The sequence below is a fragment of the Ananas comosus genome, linkage group 15, assembly GCF_001540865.1.
Source record: "Ananas comosus cultivar F153 linkage group 15, ASM154086v1, whole genome shotgun sequence".
Lineage (NCBI taxonomy): Eukaryota > Viridiplantae > Streptophyta > Magnoliopsida > Poales > Bromeliaceae > Ananas > Ananas comosus.
The window spans coordinates 3,406,360-3,422,614 of NC_033635.1; the positions used below are offsets into that span (position 1 = coordinate 3,406,360).

General features: G+C 35.8%; 2 protein-coding genes across 2 annotated transcripts; both read left to right on the top strand.

Moving 5' to 3' along the window:
- Positions 740–5,612, top strand: LOC109721438 (UPF0301 protein Tfu_2389). The gene is made up of 2 exons (XM_020249083.1): positions 740–1,281; positions 4,788–5,612. The coding sequence occupies exons 1-2, from the start codon at positions 1,128–1,130 to the stop codon at positions 5,540–5,542; spliced, it is 909 nt and encodes a 302-aa protein (XP_020104672.1). The 5' UTR covers positions 740–1,127; the 3' UTR covers positions 5,543–5,612.
- Positions 8,881–14,640, top strand: LOC109721601 (eukaryotic translation initiation factor 5A-2). Its single transcript, XM_020249294.1, has 6 exons — positions 8,881–9,027; positions 9,182–9,341; positions 12,862–12,984; positions 13,065–13,121; positions 13,203–13,277; positions 14,195–14,640. Exons 2-6 carry the CDS (start codon positions 9,219–9,221, stop codon positions 14,294–14,296), a joined length of 480 nt encoding a protein of 159 aa, XP_020104883.1. The 5' UTR covers positions 8,881–9,027; positions 9,182–9,218; the 3' UTR covers positions 14,297–14,640.

The window sequence follows — 16,255 nt, forward strand, 5'->3', positions numbered from 1 at the left end:
TAGAACTATTGATCACAAAGTCAAATACAAAATTTTTTAAGCATTCACTTGGGGGTAATATTTCATATTCAATTACTATGAGATTGCATAATATAACTTGTCCGTTGCAATATTTTATATTTGCACATAATTTTTGATGCAAAAAAATTTAAAATTTGCGACAAATTTAAAATTTTATTTCATAATCAAATCATACAAATAAATTTAATTACAAATTATAAATATAGATTAGNAGCTATTACTTCAAAAAGGAAAGCAAAATGGACAAAAATGGAATGGAATGTTCTATATTTACTAAGGAGCCGGCATTATGGGAATAGAATAAAAATTTACCAAAAAGTTTTTGATACTAACTTTACATAATAAAAAAATATTTTGCCCTCGGTAAGAGTGTGACTGGTAACTAATACAATCAAAATCAATCACCCTCTTAAATAAAAAGCATCCTCACCATCTATTTTAAAAAATTTAAGGACTGAAATTTGTTGATGTATAGAAGCGTTGCTCTTTTTTTAATAATTAACAACCACTAGCTTTAGCCCAGTTGCTGTATTAGTTTGAAAATTTAATCACCATCTGTTTTTTTAAAAAAATATATATTTAGAGAGACCGGAAAAAAAAAAAAAATCGGTCAATAACTTCAAAATTAAAAAGAAAAAGAAAAACTTTCACGTGACCCTCGTGAGGTGTGGGATAATTCCATGTAAGTGCGTAGTCAACATTTATATTTGACTTCGGAGCTCGGTCTTATCCAATCCACTCAGGGCAATGGACGGTTCGGATTGATCTGCGAGTGGAGCAGCAGCTCGAAGATCAGCCGTCCAATTCTCTTGGCTTCGAAGATTCCACATCGTCACCGAAAATGCACCAGTGGCCACAAATTCCAATCGTCGTGGTAACCTCACTACCAAGACACGTGTCGTGTCCCTATTGGTCCACCTCATAAAGCCACAAAAGTGAACATATTCCCTTGCTAAAGCTTATGGCGGAGCTTCAATGAAGCCCCAGCTCTTTAAATTTCTCCTCTCCATTTCTCTTCTCCATCACCACCCCCCCCAAAAAAAGGAAAAAGAAAAAAAAAGAAAGAGAGAGAGAGAGAGAGAGAGAGCTTAGTGAGCTTAGTGGGTATGGAGGCCTCTTGTTTCTTAACTTCAAAATCGTTCAACAAAACCCTAGATTTGGTTCCCTCTTTGAAGCCTAAGTTTGTGTTCCTGCACAAGAAGAGGCCCAATCAAGGGTTTTATTACGGATCTGGTGGAGGAGCTTCTCATTCATTTACTTGTGAGTGCCCAAAAACTCTCGCTAAGGTTTTTTTTTTTTTTTTTAAAGATGAAGGATGGATTCTTGTTGAATTCCAATGTTTTCGGATATTTCGAATTGTTAAATTTTGTTGATGAATTGTTAATTTTGATATCTCGATATTCTCATTGCCGAGGAAAAGTTTATATTGATTCTAAAGTAGATGCAGCATAGAGGGGCCAAAAAAAAAAAGGGAAAAAAAAAGAAAAAAAAAAAAGAAGATGCATTGCACCTAGAGGCGGCTTGCGGAGCATGTTAAACTTTATAAGAAATTAAATTCATACATTCTGCAATAATTTTAATTTTTATATTCGGATTGTAAACGGCGACTTTTGCTTATAGTTCATTCTCGTTCACGATATGCAAACAAAACAAGTGGAACGTTTCGAGTCCATTCTCCTCGAAGATGGATCCATTGTAGAAAATTAGAATTAGGATTAAACCACAACTCCCACGTGTTATTTATTTATGTATAGCTTAAATGTAAAGTTATTAAATTACGCTTGTCCATCAAGAACATTCTCAAATGCATTATAACTGTTGGATCTACTGTATCTTTATAGATAGTTTAAAATAGATTGACTCTATCTTTATAGATGGTCTTAAATAAATCATATGGGCCATATCCAACAGACCACAGTACTCGTGAGTTGGAATTATAACAACCTAGTGCAGTAAGATAAATAATTTATCACTTAAATTTAATTATTATTACTAAAGTATTTAGTACTTATGTAATCTACGCCTACTTTTCTGTATTAGTCTTTGTAAGTCTATTGGTCGTGTTGCACGAATTCTAGTAGGCTTTTGGTGGAAGAAAATTTTTGTATGGAGGCTGAAAATGTTAGGCTTAATAGTGGGCTGGTAACCTCAGAAGCCGAGCTATACAATTCCGACCAAAACCTGAAAGCACTTTTCAATTGCAGCCGATTTGTCTTTGAACTCTTAGGCTACGTTTGGGATTGCGGAGAGATTGCGTTACGTGCGGTAAGAAACGACGATAAAAATATATCCTTGTTTGTTTTCGTACGTAATGTATATATTTTCTGCGGTCCTATCGGAGAACGCATAAGCATATCCTTATATGCTTTTTCTCAACTCCATTCTATCTAATAGCGTTAGATCCGCCTCAATACCAAACTAAGCCTTGTACAGCACAAATTTGGACCACCGGGCCTAAGATGACAAAGCTGTTTTATTTTTTTTCGTAATGTTTTAAGAAATTCAGTTTACATAGAGACAAACCCAAAGATGCATATCTATTTAGACACATCAACTAAAAAGCCTATATTTTTCGTCCAGAGTGACCATATAGTTCACTTTAAAATTCTCCTGAACATTTACCTTTTTTAAAAAAAAAAATCTAAGTTTTCTGTATACCCTTACCTTGAAATATTACTCCTCAACAATCAAGTACTTTAGAATGTGGGAAAATCTCATGGACTAGGGCCTAGTTTGGTGAGGCTCGTGACCAGAATCACCATTTTTTATATATAATAGGTTCAAAAAATTTAAAAATACGCTTAGGATTACGATTTTTTCTACTCCGAAAATTTACAATCATCTATTAAACTATATCACATCCACCGATCGAAACCCCTAAAAAGGAAATGGATTAGGCTCCCCCTGAAGCCACAGTAAAGCCCAAAGCCCTAATAACGTAAATATGCATTAGTATCTAATTTTTAAATTTATTTCATTTAATAAGACTTTGGATGCACATTTTAAACTAATTACTTACTTTAACAAAATTTATAGCTATAAAAAGTATATAAAATATAATTAATTAAATTTATAAAAATAAATAATATATTCAAAAATTAAAACTAAAAATCTTTTAATTGACTTAAAACTCAAATAAACGAAAAAAATGATATAACAAAAATCAAACTGTTACACCACCTAATATTTGGATTTTGATGCGTTGGTAGGGGTGCGCCAGGCCCGAGCAGTAGTGCAATGCAAGGGCGACGCGCGAGGGCCCCAGTAGCAAGCTACTGTGGGTGGGCCCTCCCCCACATAAAAATTAATTTAATATCGAGGTGGGCACATGGCCCACGTATCAGATATTAAACTGATAAGAACAGATACTACACTTGATCTTAGCCAAAAGGCCGAGAAAGGTATGAGTCACTTTGATCGCGGTGCGGCTCATTTTATACCATGTCTCCTCTCTAATAGTCTCCTCTGTGGTCGATGTGGGACTAAAAGGGAAAAAAAAAAAGGAACCGCATGTGCTCGAACGTGAGCTTGGAAATCTGGCTCGAGCCTGACTCGTTCCAGATGAAATTTATTTGAAAGGCATTTATTGGGGGCTTAAAAAAAATAACAATAATCATCAATAATTTGGTATTAATATTTGAGTGAGGCTACTATGCTATCGGAAGGACGGAGCCTTCCGTACTTCCAGCTCGTTTTCGATGTTGCGACTTTCGAATCGTCGATCGGCTCCGTTAAACTTGATCTAGAGTATTTGGAGTACCTAGAAAATAAATTTTATTATTTTACGATATAATTTGCCTAGTGAACGAAGGGGCTCAAAATCAACGGTTGAAAATAAAAATCTTACAAAATGTAATAACATGACATTAAAATTTTAAATCAAAGATATTAATCTTGTTTTATATAGTATAAAGAATTTTCTATCAAAATTTCACGTGATTTAGATATTTCTACGCCGTTAAACTTGCAAACAGCTCACTACGGCCGTTGAAATTTGTTGATTTTGAGCCCATTTGATCACTAGGCAAATGATATCGAAAAATAATAAAATTTATTTTCTAGATACTCCAAATACTCTAGATCAAATTTAACGGAGCCGATCAACGATTCGAAAATCGCAACATCGAAAACGAGCTGGAAGCACGGAAGGCTCCGTGCTTCCGATAACATAGTAGCCTCACTCTTATTATTTAAGCAGTGAAAAGTGATTGGGATTAGATATGAAAAATGTTAACATGTTGGAAAAATATGAAAATTACCTTTTAACTGTACTGTATTTTAAAATGGGTGTCTAAACATATTCAGTTTACCCCTTCGTTTTCTTTTTTTAAAAAATATGTAATATTAGATGGACAAGGATTGCGGCTGAATATTTGGAATGAATATAATATTTAGTCTTCAAATTAATTTTTAAATAATATAAATTATTTTACAGACGAAATGCATTATTTTATCAAATTATGAATATCAAAGCATTTTCTAAGAACAAAATCTTAATGTTTTTTTTCTTTTTCAAATAAATTATCCTACAGATGAATTTGATGAATCCTCCAAGAAACTTTTCACAATAAGGAATGAGAGGTTAGATAAACAAATTAAAAATTTAAAAACTCAGATATTTTTAAATTATATTAGATTATTTGATTTAATGACTGCTTATTAAACCATAAGCTTTATAGCTCACACTGCTCACCCGAGCGAATTTTATTCTTCTTTCTTTTGAATTTGAAACTGTACTTTTTTTTATAATGGCATCAAATAATCAGGCTGCAATCTTCGAGCGGAATCATCCCACGATAGCGGCGAGCCAACCATCGAATCGGACTGGCGGTCGTTTCGAGCAAGGCTGGTCGCGAAAGAACAAGCATCCAGTCTGGTTGGTTCAACCACACCGCTTTCTCCGGACGCAATAAATCAAAGCTCAGCTCCGACAATTCTCGGAGACAAATGGGCCCACCCTCTCCACGAGCCCGAGAGGGGGTGCCTCCTCATCGCCACCGAGAAGCTGGACGGAGTCCACATCTTCGAACGGACCGTCATCCTCCTCCTCTCCAACGGTCCGCTCGGCCCGACCGGTGTCATACTCAACCGGCCCTCGTTGATGTCTATTAAGGAAGCGCGGTCGACGGACTTGGACCTGGCCGGGACCTTCTCGGGCCGGCCGTTGTTCTTCGGTGGGCCCTTAGAGGAGGGCCTTTTTTTGGTGGGCCCCCAAGAAGGGGAGGATAGGGTGGGGAGGAGTGGGGTGTTTGAGGAGGTGATTAAGGGGTTGTATTATGGGACTAAGGAGAGTGTGGGGTGTGCAGCTGAGATGGTCAAGAGGAGTGTGGTTGGGGTGGGGGATTTTAGGTTCTTTGATGGGTACTGTGGGTGGGAAAAGGAGCAGCTTCGCGACGAGATTCGGGCCGGGCTTTGGACCGTGGCGGCGTGTAGCCCGAGTGTAGTCGGGCTCGCGAGCGTCGGGAGCGGCGGGCTTTGGGAAGAGGTGTTGGGCCTTGTGGGAGGAAAGAAGGTGTGGTGATGTCCCTCAATTTGTATATATCATAATATAATCTAAATTCGAATCCTAGTTGATTCACATTTTCAGCTAAGTTTATTTCTAAATAAATAGACGAAGCAGGTAGCGTGCTACCTATCTCTCTCAAAAAAAAGAAAAGAAAAAGAAAAAGTAATCTAATTGGGGTTCTATTTAGTGTTTGAGAAAGGGAACTAAATAGGCATCCTAGAATGCATTCCAAGATAATGTGGGATTATTATACATTCGATTAGGTATTCAACTATTTAGTAGTTGAATCATTTCAAATGGATGTGGTTTCGACTAACTTAATCCTTTTCAGAAGAAGCGGTTTCCTACAATTGGTTCAAGTGATTGAACACTTGACAAATTAAGCAGAAATCACCATTGATACTAACAATTAATGAGAAGGCGATTTAACGCTATCGTCAAAGCGTGAATTATTATGGACAAAGAACTCATTCGAAGTACTATTAGGAAAGTAGAATTTTTATGGTTTAGCAATTACCAGCGTTACTTCTACCTATAAAAAAGATGGAAAAATGAGTAGTTCTTTTTATTTTTTGTGAGAGAAAGGTGGTATGCTATCTGTTTCATTTATTTCATTTAGAAATAAACTTAGTTGGAAATATAAATCAAGGATCTCGAGTATCAATTATCAAGTCATTTGTTACTTGCACTAAAAAATAGTCAATAAATGAAGAGAGTTAATATCCTTGTCAGTCCTACTGTTAATGGGGGAAACAGATATTCAACATTTAGCCTATGTACGCTATCTCTGCGAGACAAAGAATATCAGTGTCTACAATAGTTGGTAGGTGTGGTCTCTTCATTTAGACAACGTGATCGAAAATCAATGGCTAGTGTGATGAAAAAGCATGCTTGTTTACAAGTTTATGGGCATCTAAAAAAGGAACAAGCTATGTTACGCACAGAAACAAGAACATATCCTTTTCAAATACCTCTCCCACTCAGCAGCCTTTTTTTGACTAGAGATGGACATAGATAAGATGTTTATTTAAATTGGAATCTGTTCTTATCCAACTACTGTTACTTGCTGGTTGAAACCTCTCTTGAGAGGTTCATTAGTGGTTGAAACTGGAAAAGACCAGCATCTTTGGAATTGTCAATAGACGGGGACGAAGCCAGAATTTAGATTCGAGAGGATCCAAAAAAAATATAAGGTATTTATCTTAAAAGGATTATCATAAAATAAATTATAATAAAAGTTTGACGTGTAAAAAATGCTAAAGAAAATCTGAAAAGCTTATTTATTGGCTCAAAAATTGAAATTGTGCGCAGCGCTCCCTGAAGTTAGGAAATTCTTTGATAATTGAATCAATAGAGAACTACTTAAAAATTTCTCTTTTAATATGTACAATTAAAAATTTGTGAGAAAAATTATTATTCATCTTATTTCATAGATCGATTTTGATAGCCTTCATAGTTAAAAATGGTTGAATCGGAGAAGAGATAAAAAAAAGTATCCTCGCTAAAGTCTAAAACTTGCAATATTCTAATCTTTACTATGTCTAACTAGTTAGGGACTTTTATACATACATACATATATATATATATATATATATATATATATATATATATATATATATATATATATATATATATATATNAATTGATAGCAGTGTCTAAATTGAAATTAAGATAAGTTAAGCTGATGCTTAATTACTTATAATAAAATTAAAATTTCAGTAAGATGGTCTACTAAGTAAATATACCTTAAATACAAATACCATCTTCATTCTAGGGCCAATGGAGTAAGTAAATGGACTATTAGCTAGGGCCTTTTTGGAAACTCCAGTAATTTTATAATATTAAAGTTTTTTTTATTGTACTACTGAAAATAGTATCAATATTTACAAAAGAGTATTTGGATGTTTTTTCGAGTATCAGAAAACAGTAGAAATATTCTAAAAATGCTGTAATTTATTATAAAAGAAAAAAGTTCAAACCTCTTGAGCACTGGATTTGCTTGTAATTGAAATAGTCAAACTCTTTCACTATCAAAGTAAAAGGTATTAAAATGAGGGGTAGCAAATTTGAAACGGTACTATAGGTAGGGGTGACAATCCAGTTTGTTATTTATGAACCAGCTCGTGTTTGGTTCGAAATGAGCTCGAAATCAAATCGCTCGTTTAGAAAATGAGTGGAGCATGAGTTGAAATTTTCAGCTCGTTTAATAAACGAGCCGAATACGAGTTGGGATTAGCTCACTCATGTTCGGCTCGATAACAACTCGAATACATATATTTTATATTTATATATATAAATAAATAATTATATATGTATATAATATAAATTATTATTATTTAATTTTTAGTCCAATCTAAATATAAAGCCCAACTCAATTATGATTCATTTATATATAAATTTTCAACTATTAGATCAAAATATAACGAGTAAAATCTTATAAATTCATTTTCTATATATTCTTATTCATAAGCCCGCTTGTATTTACCTCGGTAATAAATGAGCCAGATTTTTAGACTCGATACTTTAACGAGTTCAGCTCGTCCACACCCCTAGCTCTGAGGGAGAACAACCATCGATCTCTTATTACCCAGCGCAGTTTGTATATAACTCCCTACCTTCTTAGGTAATTTTAGAATAATCCTCAATTTTTCAATGGAGTTATATTAGTATCCGATTTTTAACCATTTCTTTCAGAAAACTCCCTATCGAATATCTTTCGATAAAATCTAGCTGAATTCCTTCTGATTTATCAATTTAATACAGTTTACTCTTTAAATTTGATATGAATAATATAAAAAATTTTCAAAATTAGGGATAAAAGTTAGGACTATTACAAACATATATATATTTTTTAAAAATGCTAAGTAGGGAGTTCTTTGAAAGAAAAGATTCTAAGCATGAACTAAAATTTCAAAAAATTTTTTAAAATTATCTAACAAATTTATGACTCATAAAAGTTGAATACAACATTAAAGACACGACATGTCCAACGCCTATTAGTCCACCCGCTATTTTGCTGCTTTGCACACAACAACAACAACAACTCAAACCCGTCGATTCCCCTACAGCGGATGCAACAGCGATATGTAGTATCTCCTACCAATCAAATTATATTTCTAAAATTTAACTATCTTATCATATTTTTTTAAAAAAATTATTTTATTATATTTTTTTTAAAAAAAACATTTAATTGACTGTGGTATGACTACCGTATAATAAACTTTCTCCTCAAACACGCCCGCAGTGCGTCGTTTCAACGCGACAAGATGCCCCTCCCTTTGCCACCGTACACGTGTCCCCTCCATCCGACGGTCGGATTGGCCTTCCGGACGCGATCCGTACATTTAACCCGAGTTAACAAAAGCCCGTGGGCTCCGGCGGCGTCCCGCACCTTCCCGTTTCGAGGCGTGCGGTATTTAAGGAGCTCTCCTTCGACACCCCCGTCGCCGTTCCCCTCTTCTTCGTCCCCCCCCAACACCCACCTCTCTCCCTTCCCTAAGGTAACCATTTCTCTCTCTCTCTCTCTCTCTCTCTCTCTCTCTCTCTCTCTCCCCCATTGGATCTTTTCGATGTTTTGCATGCGATTAACCTGATTGTTTTTCGATTCGGTTCGCGTCTTCGATCTTGTCACGATCTCGATCTCGATTGTTGCAGGTATTTTCTTGGATTGCTCTTTTGGGAGCTTGGAATCATGTCGGATGAGGAGCACCACTTCGAGTCGAAGGCCGATGCGGGAGCGTCGAAGACGTACCCGCAACAAGCGGGGACGATCCGCAAGAACGGGTACATCGTGATCAAGGGGAGGCCGTGCAAGGTTTGGTTCCTCGTAATCTCGATCCGTTCTTTATGTTCTCTGTGTTAAATTCAGTGTTTGCGATATGATTTCTTCTGCTAAGTTTCATCTCGGTTACGTGTTTGCTCAATGAGCAATACGTCTTTTATTTGGTAAACATGCACTCAGATCCCATCAGCTATAGGCCATTTTGATTTAGACAACTCCTTTACCTTATCTTGATTGAGACACGCCTCTTAACTTTTGATTTTCCTTGAATCGTTTTATTTACTTCAGTTGAAAGTTTTGTTAAATTGAATGGCAGATGTTTCAATTTTATTGGCTAATAAAACAATTAAGAAGGAATCACTGATGATTTTTAACGATATCCCAATTTAATTGACTATAATCACTCAATTCAAACAAAAAAAGTTGGGGCCATTTGAAAATGTCCTATAATTGGGTTTTCTTGATACATTTTAACCTTTCTATTGTTGTAATTTGGTCTTTTATTAGTAGTTTTGGCCAGTTCCCTTCAATCCGTGGCTTAGAGTGGTTAATATATGTGTAGAATATAACTACTTAGTATTTTTAATTTATTTGTGTATTTGGTTCCCATCTACTTATCATCGGAGGGAATTTACAGTGTCCAAACTTGTCGTTTGTGAGAGCACTGAAATAGTGTGCATCATTGGAAGTTTCTTGTTTTGTTGGCCCAAATCATTATATTCGATTCAGCATTTGACAATATTTTAATTGTAATTCCTGTAGAAAATTCGTTAGTTGATCCATGGACTTCATTTTTTTATGTGAAAAGGAAGGTAGGGAATGCATGAATATATGGAGATCTTGAACTCGGTCAGAAGAATGGAATCGATCTATGCGACTTTAGATTTTCTAAAAGCATGAGTACGTTCTTCAAGTAAGGAAATGAGCATTTATCACTCTGAGTAGCTGTACACAAAGTGACTCTTTTCTTGCATCCTTAAACATTATATGAATAGACTAATATAAATTATAGAATTATATCGAGAGAGGGAGAGAAAGCATAATTGCACAATCTTGGTCAATGGTTTTAGACATGAACTTAGGAAAATGAAAGAGCAGAAACAAGTAGAGAGGTGCCTTCACTTAGAAGGTAATCCAGTAGTCGAAAAAGTCAAAATGTTTTACATAATGAAAGAAAAAAAAATTCTAGTTAGAAGAAACCTGACTATACTAACATTGTGGGGGAGATTAATTAATCATTTGAAAGTAGAGATCTGTTTCATGAGAAAGTTGGTTGGGAAGAACTGTTGTCTGTAAACACGAGTGTTTTCGAAGAATGTTATTGAATTTAGCTAAACCTGAACAATGGAAGTGCTGCAAGGTATAATGTAAAGGGATGAGGAAGAAACTAGAAAGGTGGTTCATGAATCCAAGCTCAATAAATGCAATAATTGGTATGCTGGGTGTCCAAAAGAAGAGAAATAAGTTGAATAAAACTAGGAAATTGAATTAGCGAAAAACAGGGGTCAAAGATTTCTAATCTATGATAGGGATCTCAATGATAGTTGTAATGTTTATCATTGACCACTCAATTAATAGGGGAAGGTCACTTTATTTTAGAGCAAAATAAAAAGGTATAGACATAGATTGTAAGTATGTGAGCTTATGAATGCTTTTTAAATGAAACTTCAAAACATTGGTGTGAGATGGTGTTTATCTTTGTATGTTCGTCGGCCTTCAGGGGCGTTAATTTTGGTTGCATAGTTCATCTAATAAAGAAAAGGGAAAAAGGTGTAAGATCCACCTGTACATTGGCCCAATTGCAAATGGTGATTAGAAGTTTAAAGTTGAAACTTACAAGGTGGACAATCAATTTGTTTCGATCAATCATCTGTCTCAATTATTTTTTGTCAAGTTCTTTAGTAAATGTCAGCACATTGCTGTCATGTTAGGAGAAAAGGCCTTTCCGAAGTTTTCTAATTCCATCGCTCTTCCTGTTTCGATGGTGATCTATGAATTGATCGAAGTATAGGTCAAGGTTGTAAATAGCGGATAGTGGGTATATATGTCTCATAGCGAAAACTGGATAGTGGGCATCATGGTGGGCACTACAAATCCATAGCGTGCTTCACAAAAAACTAAATATTTCTATATTTCTTATAGAAAACACACATGATTTTGAAGGGGAAAAAAACAAACAATTACCTTTTTCTAATATTGCTAGTCTATACATATTTAATGTCACTATCTGAAAGACTAACTTCAAAATATTAAGATATAACAAACCAAAAGGACAAAAGCCTAGAAATGTAGTCCATTAGCATGTTTTTGATCATTTATTTACCTTTAAAATCCTATCCGATAAGAGATTCATCTGCAGTTTTTAAGCTTTTGGGCCCGTAACACCTGCTTCGACCTCGCTCCATAGCACTTGTTTTAGTAGGCCCAATGTCGCTAAAGCTGCCACTAGGAATCCACTCTGCTAAATTATGTTCTAAATGTTATGGCATAGCGGTAGTATAGTAATTTAACTATAGTGGCTGCTGTAGCAGCCGTAGTGGCCGCTATTTAAAACACTGGTTCAGGTTGGGGGTTTGCCTTTTATTATGTCGTGTGATCTTCACATGTTGATGTTGTTTCGAAAAGTTGATAAAAATTTGAGCAAGGTGGTTGATTGAAGCGAATTGATTATTTACATTGTACCATGTACTTTTTAAATTCAAGTGGTAATTTGCAGCCGTGCTGTAGTAGATGGTTTAGGGCTTTTATCCCTTCAGTAAAAGCAGTAATAGTAATTTATTTTTTGGGGAGAAAGAATGATATCGTATTATTATTTAGAATAAAGGAGGGGAGATGGTGTCACAAAATTTGTGAAATCAGTTGTGTGAGATGAATTCTATAATCTATGGTAGAGAGTAATTGAATAGAAGTTGAGGCATAGCCATAAACCAAGTAGATCTGAAAATTATCTTACCACTTGGGTAGCTAGATATGAATTTCCCTTCAAATATTAATTTGAGTATAGTTTTCTTAGATGCTTCACTTATAGGACTGCCAGATTTCTAACTTTTTTTAAAAAATAAATAAATACAAGTATAGCCAAATCCATTGCGCTGACATGCTAAGAAAGGTTTTGCTATATATATATATATAGAGAGAGAGAGAGAGAGAGAGAGAGAGAGAGAGAGAGAGAGAGATCCACTCAATCCTGGGGGACCACTATCATCCTAATCCTATATATATAGAGAGAGAGAGAGAGAGAGATCCACTCAATCCTGGGGGACCACTATCATCCTAATCCTAACCATCCAAATCTTCATCCAACGGCCAAAAATTTATAAGCACCAATAAGTTGGTACTTTTTAAAGCACAGGAGCAGGAGCTCAATTCTATACATTGATGTTGATTTAGGGCTTTATCAATTAGATATGTATGTCCATCAGGTGCAGGAGCTCAATTCTATATATTGATGTTGATTTAGGGCTTTATCAATTAGATATGTATTTCCATCTTCTTTTCTTCAAGTACACTTTTTGTTACTATAAACGAATTGGGTTTGCATTTGCTATGATAGGTTGTGGAGGTTTCAACCTCAAAGACTGGGAAGCACGGACATGCCAAATGTCACTTTGTTGGTATAGACATTTTCACCTCCAAAAAGCTTGAAGATATTGTGCCTTCTTCTCACAACTGTGATGTACGGAATATTCTCATCCTTCATTCCTTTATTACTAGAATGTGTTTCGTGATATTAACAATGATTCACCTTCTTCACAGGCTCCCCATGTTAATCGTACTGACTACCAGCTCATTGATATCTCTGAAGATGGATTTGTAAGTTGTAATCCCATTTATCATTACATTTGATCTTTTTCTTGTTTCGATGGCTAATTCACTTTCTATCACATGTGGCAGGTGAGTCTGCTTACTGAAAATGGCAACACCAAGGATGACCTGAGGCTCCCAACTGATGAGAATCTGCTCACTCAGGTTAGTTTGCTGGAAATATTTTGGAGCTCTGTTTTCTTCTCCTTTTGGAGCTTGATAGTTGCTACTCAGAGCTATCAGCTCATTTGATTTATTTCTGGACTAATAATAGTATGCTACTGTGGGTTCTTTTTTTCTTTTTTGTGTTGCTTCTGTCATCAATTGAGCTGGATTAATCTGAAAGTTAATCTGACATACTCTATATTTTTTTCTAGATGCTGATTAGCTTTTGGACTTTTAGATGTTTCGATTTGGATTGTCATGTGCTGTATTCCTGTCTGAAGGACCAAAATTACTCTTTTCTGCACCAATTGGCTGTTAGTGCTCTTTTTAAGTACATAGTTTTGGTTATTGTCTTGAAGAAATAATTTTTTTTTTTCTGGCTGATCTAGTTCATAGTTTACAATAGTGACAAGTTAGGAGTATCACAATTTTGTGTGATTGGATTGCTAAAAGTGGTCGCATTAGCTGTGTAGAACTCACACTAATTGCGCTAGCTCACAAACTTGAATATACAGATGAAGTTAACAGGACACAACTAGCAGAGTAGGTTTCCTTGTTTAGTCCGTTGGAAGTGAACTTGCAAAAGATTTTTGTTGGACACTTGGTTCTTCTCAAAGTTTACGAGTTATTAGTGTTTATATTTTGTTCTTCAAGGCCTAAATTCTGCTTATTATCTATAGTTTGTTAACTAGGTTCGTCTTTGAAGTCACTTGGTTGTCTTGCTACTGCTTCCTGTTCTTATTTATGTCCTCTTTTGCTTTGCTTGTCCTTTTTCTGTTTCTTTCTTTTATAGATAGTAGAGAGCCATCGTCTTTGACAATGAGTTAGTTTGGATGAAAACACATAATTTACCTACTTTTCCTAGCATTAAATCTTTTTTTTTTTTTTTTTTTTTTTTTTTTGGGGACCAAACACAGATTAAGGATGGGTTTGCAGAAGGGAAGGATCTGGTGGTGACGGTGATGTCCGCCATGGGCGAGGAGCAGATCTGTGCTCTGAAGGACATCGGCCCAAAGTAGCTCTCCTGCGCCAACTACTACTACTACTGGTTCCTTTTTCTTTTATTTATATATAAACCAATATATATATTATCTAAGGGGATAATGGAGCCAATCGAGAAAACTGCGAAGATATATCAATGTTGTTTCCTATCAGACGTTAATCCTGCTTGAGCTGGCTTTCGCCAGCTATTGCTGGGTTGGTAATTTAACTATTCGTAAGAACCGGGGTGTTTATATTCTATTTTAAAGTGGGGAATGGCGACGGTCTGTGAGATTTATTTCTGGCTTTTATGGTGCCGTTGGATGTATACCAACTGGATCTCTGATTTACTGCAGGTATCGCCTATTTGTTGCCCTCGTAAGTATTATTGTTTTACAGAGTCTTAGAACCCTCTCCAGCAAATTTTCAGAAACTGAAAATTTTTCGAGCGCATTATCTATGCGAATATAAGATAGTTGTGCTTATGTAGTAGCTTATGCTGCTCTAGTTTCCTCAAAAGCCTTTGTTACCTCTTTGGTCTCGTACTTCTTAAATGGAGTGTGTGGCTCCTCTCATTTCTCCGAAGTAAATTGAGACTCCTCTCATTGATCGTGAGTAATCAATCGTGAGACATGATTACGTCAGGTGTTAGCGTTGCTTGATTCAAAAAAAAAAAAAAAAAAAAAAAAAAAAAAAAAAAAAAAAAAAAAAAAAAAAAAAAAAAAAAAAAATTGTTGTTTAGACCTGTAGGAGTGTACAATCTCCTCTCGTTTGTAACTTTTTGGTGGGGTCTTGTATCCATATTAGTGGCTTATATAGTATTGTTTCTACGGAAGTCTCCGATGGCCGGCCGAAGCTATTTAGTAGAATTGCTGATTTTTCCGGTAGGGAGAATCTACGGTGGCCATTTGCGGAGAGATGTTGGACCGCTCCTAAAACATTTCAGCTCGTAAAACTGAAAGTTGTGCACGGCAATCGTACAAAACGGCCGTATAATTAATAAATTCGCTTAAGAGGAAGAATACATTGAACTAATTTTTATTTGATAAAATTTTAAACAGAAGTATGATTATCCTTGATAGTTCTAAGCGTTGCGTTCCTCCGTGGTATGCGTGGTACTCTGCATGGCATGCATATCGTGCGTTCTTCCGTGGTATTAATTGTGTGGCACTCTGCATGCATGTATGCATGCCGTATTTGGCTCAACAATCGGCCCCGTAGTGCATGCGAGCTCACGCTCGGCTGCAGCATGCATGCTTGTCGACCGACCAGAACAGCCGTATGGCACTGTCGATGTGCGGAGGGAGGCCTGACTCTATTTTCTCTCTTCTCTCTTCTCCCTTCTCTTTTCCTTCGATCGATGCGCATTAATTTGTCGAGCGAGGCTACACGCACGACACGATCGCAGCACACATGGAGGGGCCGGGGGCATGCAGAAGCGAGCGTTGGTGGCGCCGTGCGCATATGGAAGAGGAGGAGTGGTGTCGTAAACTTGCAAATGCATGGAGGCAGCAACTGCGTACGTACGTTCTTGCATGGCAGCTTTTTTTTTTTTTTTTTTTTTTTTTGCTGTTTATTTTTATTTTTCTGCGAACAGAGAGAATCACTAAGACGATGCGCAAGGAAAAGAAGGCAAAGTCGAAGAACACTTTTCATGCTGCAATCGATCATTCTATGTTTGGTTTATAATGACTTTCGCTAGATGTGCACTGTATGTGACCGGCCGTAATTTGAATTGTGTATATAGTAACGATCTATTTCAATACATTCTAAAGTTCTTCTCGATTTTTTAAGTATAAAATGTTATAACTTTATAACTAATATCTTATTCAAATAAATTGAACATTTTTTTTTTCTTGTATAATTTTTTTTTTCTCAAAAGACGTTATGCTTTCTACGTTAATGGATCCGAAAAGTTTCGGATCGACTAATAGTTAAAGTAAGTAAACTTCTTGTATCAAGTTGTCTCCAAATATAAAATCACAGTTCCTGTATTT